Source organism: Lottia gigantea (genome assembly GCF_000327385.1).
Source record: "Lottia gigantea unplaced genomic scaffold LOTGIsca_273, whole genome shotgun sequence".
Taxonomy (NCBI): Eukaryota; Metazoa; Mollusca; class Gastropoda; family Lottiidae; genus Lottia; species Lottia gigantea.
Window position 1 is genome coordinate 64,082 of NW_008708863.1, and position 7,193 is coordinate 71,274.

Below are 7,193 nucleotides of genomic sequence, written 5' to 3' on the forward strand. Positions count from 1 at the left end.
GTTCTTTTTCATCTTTACAACTAATTTTTAAATCCAATTCATTATCTCCGTCTCAAAGCCTGTCTTACATTACTCTTATTTGCAAAAATTTAGAACATCCCGAGAGCGTCAAGAATTGGCGACCTATCTCTCTCCTGAACATAGATTATAAGATTTTGTCCAAAGTTTTAGCTACCCGTCTTGGTAGTGTTTTGGAGGACATCATTGGCCTGGATCAGACTTGTTATGTTCCAGGCAGATAATCTTGGACAATGGTCACCTGTTGAGATCTGTGGTGGACTATGTTCAGGAGAGAAATTTACCTTGTGCTTTCGTCTGTCTGGACCTGGAGAAAGCCTTTGATCGCGTTTCGCATGAGTTTCTTTTTTCATGCTTAGAACATTTTCATTTTGGTAGTAATTTCAGAAAATGGATTAAAATTTTATATAGTAATATTTATTCGTCTGTCATTGTGAATCAGCATATCTCCAATCCATTTCCAGTCACAAGATCTGTAAGACAAGGCTGCAGTCTCTCTCCTCTTCTATATGTGTTAGCTTTGGAGCCATTCCTAATTAAAGTACGGAATGACCCTCGAGTGGTGGGCATCACCATTCCAGGCTCCTCATCAATCTCTGCCAAATTATCAGCTTATGCCGATGACACGACTATAATTTGTGCTTCAGATGCTTCTATCCAGAGAGTTTTTGACATCTGGAGCCAAACTTAATTTATCCAAGTCTAAAGGTATCTTCTTTGGTAAATGGGCTAGCCGATCGGACCATCCTTTCGGCATAAGCTGGATTAATGGCAGTAAGTTGATGGGGATCCCTTTTGGTAATGTGCCATCCTTTTGGGATAATGTTTTTAATAAAATAGAAAAGTCGTTAAACTTATATTAATATAGATCACTTTCTGTTTTCGGCAGATCGACCATTTGTAACGTAATGGCATTGTCCAAATTGTGGTATGTGTGCTCCATTATACTCCAGTTAATTTTATAGATAAAGTTCCACGTCTCTGTTTTAATTACATCAAAAAATGAACCGGTAAGAAGGGATGTAATGTATTCCAGTAAGCTTCATGGTGGTTCTGGAATCATTCACATCTCTTCTAAATTAAAATCTATTCGTATAATGCACGTTGTTAATGGTATTTTAGGTAGGGATGTCAAATGGTTTTCATGGTTTAAGTTCTGGCTTGGCCTGCAATTAAGAGAATACAATTTTTCATTATTTTCTAATCTTCAACCTCATGCTTTTTATATGCCTAAATTTTATCAATATTGTTATTCCAATTTTTTAGAATTCTTAAATATAGCCCATAGGAATAACATAAATGTAGATTTTAAAAAATTAACAACTAAATTTATATATCAGGTACTTTTACTGGATATCGTTTCTATTCCTTCTGTTGTTGGGGACAATCCCCACATGTTTTAAAAATCTTCACAATAAACATATAGATCTTATTACCAAAACTGTTTCATTCCTCCTCCGAACCGAAACCCTCCCCGTCGGTGGATCGACAGGGAGTCATGCTACCCAGCATCTCGTTAAGAAGCTGGGTATCTGCGATGTTTTCAATGGCGTCCATGGATTCCGCCAGGGTCGCAGTGGATTCCCTGTCCTGAGGGGGTTCTTTACATAAAGATATTTTGCCTTGTTTTACTTCAGGAGTAATAATAGGAATTGCTGAAGGGGTGTTAGCCCAGCAGCAGACTTTAATTTATTATTGTTGTTATTATTATTATTTTTATTATTATTACTATTATTATTATTAATATTTGATTTCTTTTTTTCTTTTCTAGGTGGTGGTGATGGTGGCTGTAAAGCAACTTTTTTGGTTCGAGAACTCAAAGAGGAAGAGTTAGCAATAGCATTAAAAACATTTTCTTATTCGGATGATGACCGCTTCTTTGCGCTATTTTTGGGTGCAAAAAAACCTTCATCATCCACTCTGTTATTTGTAGATAATAAAGTGGTAGCAGGTACAAAGTCTGTTTTCTTGTTGACAGTACTAGTACTATTGGCAACAGACCTCGGAACATTGCTAACTATGTTAGCATATGAGGAAGTCGTAGCCATGGATGACATATGGCACTCCTTCCTCATATGCCCGGGCCTGAAACACTTAAGGCAAATAGGGGCCCTGCCCTGTAAAATGATGAGGGTGTCTCTACCGCATACCGAAGAGGTATGTGGGAAAGAATCAAAAGCAGAAGGTTTCCCTTCTAGCAAAACTCTCCCAGTGAGGGTCCTGATGTGCTTAAGACCCTCATGGAAGTAAAATTCCCTATTAGTTGACAGCACTTTACATCCAAAGGACCTAAAAAACTTTTCAATGTCGAAATCTGAGACATATTCTGGTAGCCAGAATAATCTAGCTACCAGACGGGTTCTGTCGCAACCAGAAAGGGAATAGGAATTATTGCCAATCTCCGCGACAGACCCCTTTGCTAGCATATCAGATACTGTGACCTCCGACTCGAAAGTCACGTGAAAAGATCGAGAGGATCGACCCGAGCCCATGGACACTATTGACTTTGGGTCTACCCCCCTCTCCTGCAAAAAAGCCACATAATCATGGCCATATAAAAATTTGCCCCCGGACACCTGGGAAAAAACCAGGGTCCGCCTCTGGACACTAGTCTTGTCCATGACAAAAAGGCAGGGGAGACAAAAACTACCAAAAATCCCTTAAACGAGCCCTAGGTGGACTTAGCGGGTCGTCGAAGCCGAAGCCCGACCCTAACCACCGGAACAGGAAAGGAAAAAAAAACAAAAAACAAAAAATACTAGAGCTCGATTCCCACTAGTGGCGATAAATTGAGTCGTTCTCACAAACGCATAAAGCCGGATACTTTTCAAGGCAAAAAATAAAATCATTTTTTTCTGATGGTTTATTGGGGCAATAAATATTTACAAAGCGCACTGGACGGCCATTTACGTTGACATCTAAAACGACTAAACGACCATCAAGATCAAAGTGAAAGCTATCCACAGCATAATCCAAAGATGATCTAAGGAGGATGGCCGCCCCAGAACTCCTATTAGATCCAAAGGACCAAAAACATTTATGTTGCAGAATAAATTCAAAGTGTCTAGCAATGCGAATGCTTGAGACGTGAGTCTCTTGTAAGAAAATAATATCAAAAAGTTCCAAAGATAAAAAGTTATTCAAATAATGAATTTTATTGGGTCCTAACAGACCGTTGCAATTTATGGAAGCAATCTTTAGTCCCATATATAAGTGTTTTTTTTTTAAAAAAACAAAGTATCCTAACACTATCAAGTAGCAAGGTCCGCTTCAACCGAGGAGTCATCAGTGGAATCGACAATATCTCCGTCGGTGGACCGACCAGAAATATCCCCTCCACACATAACTAGCTCGCTGTCTAACTTCTCTGTATCAGCCATATTTATTATGGCATCTTCTGACGAATCAAAGTCGAAGACTGACATGTCTTCTTCTTTACTAACGATAGTGGGGTCAATACACTCCACAACCATGCCGCAAACTTTTCGGTTTGCAACGGATGTATCATTCAAACTTGAAGCGCGCTGAGGCTTGGTTTTATGAGAATTAGCTCCAGCAGCAACTGATTGAAATTTACTAGATTCGTGACTAGTTTTAGATTTCAAAGGAGAAGAGGGTTGAGCAGCAAATTTTTTTCGAAATAATATTGGACTCGGAATCACTACTGACAGAGCTGATATTAGACTGCGAAACTGTTCGCTTTTTAGCATTCTGTTTGGGAGTGAAAAAACCATCCTCGTCGACCCGATTGGAAGGCACTTTGCCAGTAATAGGAGGTGGTGGTGGGGGAGGATGTGGAGGCTTAGCAACAGCCGAAGCTGGCACAAAACCATTAGTTTTGAAGGAATTTGATTGGGGAGCTTTATTCAGAATATGAGCATAAGTGGAAACAGGATTAAACCTAGACATGGGACATTCCTTCCGCATATGTCCGGGTTGAAAGCACTTTAGATAGATATGAGATCTACCCTGCAAAATAATCAAAACATCTTTACCAAGAACCGAAGATGTATGAGGCAACAAATCGAAATAAGAGGATTTACCCCCAAGCAAAACACGTCTAGTCAGTTAGAACTGTCACAGCCAGATAAAGTGTAGACATTCCTACCGATAACAGCAGTTGCGTTATTCCCAAGAATTTCCAAAACAGGTGCCTCAGAAGAAAAGGTTACGTGAAAGGTTTTGGACGACCTTCCAGAACCCATTGACTTGATCAGCTTGGGATCAAAACCTTTCTCATTCAAGAAAGACACAAACTCATGTCCATAGATGAATTGATTCCCCTCGGACAGAGTAAAACTCAAAGTACGTCTTTGGATATCCCGTTTATCCATCTGAATAAAGGACTTACTGAGGATAGCCTCAGCCCTAAAAAAACCTTAAGGGGCCCTAGGTGGACTAAACGGGCCGTCGAAGCAATCCGTGCCCGACCCTAACAACCGGAACAAGAATGAGAGAAGGCAATGAAGATCTTTGGCTCGATTCCCTCTTGTGGCGTTAATTTGAGCCGTTCTCGCTGCGCATAATGCCGGATACTTGTACTCAAAATTTTTAGCAAAAACCCAAGCGTAATAAGAACAGATACTACACTTTGATCTTAGCCAAAAGGCCGAAATCTGGAAATGATAAAAGTAAATTAGTAGCAAGGTTGTTTTGGTTACCCGAATATGTATCTGACTCTGATATAGGGAATTTCTTTACATCTTTCAATTTGAAAGTAACTTCAGTTACTCGGGAGTTTTACGGCCACGAAGGCTTAAAGCATATTCGTACACTTACCAGGCGGGTCCTTTTGGAAGGGAAGCCCAATTCTTTCGATTCTCTCCCGCATACATCGTCTGTATGCGGGAAGGATGTACTTATCATTCTTCAAGGTCGGGCACCCATCTGTTTAAAGTGCTTCCAGCCAGGTCATATGAGGAAGGAATGCCCTTTGACCAAAAGTGCTTCCTCCTCATATGCCGGGGTACTGCATAAAGCTCCACCATCTAATAATGCCGTTAAAACTGGTTTCGTATCAGCTTCAGCCCTACCTAGGTCTAATCTTCCACCTCCGCCTCCTCCCCCTCCTACTCACGTTAAGCTTTACGAGAGGAGGGTGGACGAGGATGGGTTTTATACCCCTAAACAGAGTGCGAAGAAACGCACTTCTTCGGAATCTGAGACAACAGTAAATGAACGCTTAGATCGTTTTTACATTAAATCAAAATACGTACAGTATACCCATTCTTTTGAGAACCATCCTCTAATTTTCACCGATCATCATTGCATTTCCTTTAATCTTACATTGAACCACAACATTTCATTAGGTAGGGGCTACTGGAAAAGTAATTGCTCTAGTGTCAACAGCAGTACTTTCATCCGAGATTTTAAATCCTTTTTCAATACTTTCAACTATTTGCTACAAGACCTCTCTTTAAATAATTGGGATATTTTCAAAATTAAAATTCAAGCCTTCTGTAAGGAATTTCAGCAGAAGAATAAGTATGAAAAAGATAAGGAAATCATTACGTTAAAAAGAGAATACAGATCATTGGCCGAGCACGAGCTTGCTGCTCCAGTTAGTCTTTCTTCGCGTCTGTCCGAGGTGAAACAACAGATCCGTTGTTTGGAAGACGCGAGGATTGACGGTGCTCGTGTTCGGTCCAAAGCTGAGTTGATCGAGAATTGGGAAAACCCTTTGAGGGTTTTCCTCAGAAAGGAGCATGATCGTGCTGCCAAGAAAACCATTACATGGATTCAGGATGGAGACATTTCTTGTACCACCAACAGCACGATCATCCAGTCCTTTGTTTCTTTTTATTCGAATCTTTTTAAAAAAGATACAATTGACCTTGCAGTTGCTAATTCATTCTTGGAGGATCTGCCTTCTCTTACTACTTAAATCCTTTAACTTTGGTAATAACTTCACTAAATGGATTCAAATTTTATATTCTCACATATCATCTTCAGTCATAGTAAATCAGCATATTTCACCACCATTCCCCGTAACTCGCTCAGTCCGTCAGGGCTGCAGCCTTTCACCTTTACTTTATATTTTGGTTTTAGAGCCTTTTATTATTAAAATACGTAAGGACCCACAAGTAGTTGGGGTCGGTATACCCGGGTCTACAGTTGTTGCTAAATCTTCTGTTTATGCAGATGACACTACTCTGATCTGCACTACAGACTCATCCATCAAGAGAGTCTTGGATGTCTGTCATCTTTATGACAGAAAATCAGAATAACGTGACTTATAAAAAGGAGGTAAATGAAACCCATGAATTTGTAAATTGGATTTAAAGGAAGGATTAAATTCTCTTAGCTGCAGACCAAGCCAGAACCACAAGACCCATTTAGCATTACGGTTTGAAATACCATTAATGATATGCATAACACGTAAGGATTTTAGTTTAGATGAAATGTGTATGATACCAGTCCCACCCTGTGATACACTGGAGTACATAACATTTCTCCTTACAGGTTCATTTTTGGAAGGCCATATAAAGTTAAAACAGAGACGCTGCACTTTAATAAAAAAAAATACGAGGAGGAACTAAAACAGAGCCAACGTACCAGAGTTTAGATAAAGCTACAACATTACAGACGATAGATCTACCAAACACAGATAAGGGCCTATTACTAAATAAATTTAAGGAAGTAGCAATTTTTGTATATAAAGATCTCCAATAAACCTCACTTTTTCCAAAAGGGATCCCCAGCAACTTACTGCCAAGTATCCAGCTTATGCCGAAAGGATGGTCTGATCGACTGGCCCATTTACCAAAAAATAAACCTTTGGAATTAGACAAATTTAATTTTGCACCAGATGCTCTACCGTAAAGTAAACAGATGTTAAATACTCTCTGGATAGAGGCATCTGAAGTACAAATAAAAGACGTATCATCAGCATAAGCAGAAAGTTTGACAGAAGTTGAAGGGGAGCCAGGTATAGCAATGCCCACTACACGAGGGTCATTTCGGACTTTGAGTAAAAATGGTTCTAAAACTAAAATATATAATAATGGGGAAAGACTACACCCCTGTCTTACAGACCTGGTTACTTGAAATGGTGTAGAAATATGCTGATTAACTATAACAGAAGAAGAAATGTTTGTATATAAAATCTTTATCCATTTTCGAAAGCTTAAACCAAAGTTAAAATGTTGGAGAACAAGAAATAAAACTCATGAGGA

General features: G+C 39.5%; 1 protein-coding gene across 1 annotated transcript; it reads right to left on the bottom strand.

Moving 5' to 3' along the window:
• Positions 1–3,612: 3,612 nt before the first annotated feature.
• On the bottom strand, positions 3,613–4,884 carry LOTGIDRAFT_175368 (hypothetical protein; the record flags this gene model as incomplete). Its single annotated transcript, XM_009056388.1, has 2 exons — positions 3,613–3,987; positions 4,798–4,884. 2 exons carry the CDS (start codon positions 4,882–4,884, stop codon positions 3,613–3,615), a joined length of 462 nt encoding a protein of 153 aa, XP_009054636.1.
• Positions 4,885–7,193: the final 2,309 nt, after the last annotated feature.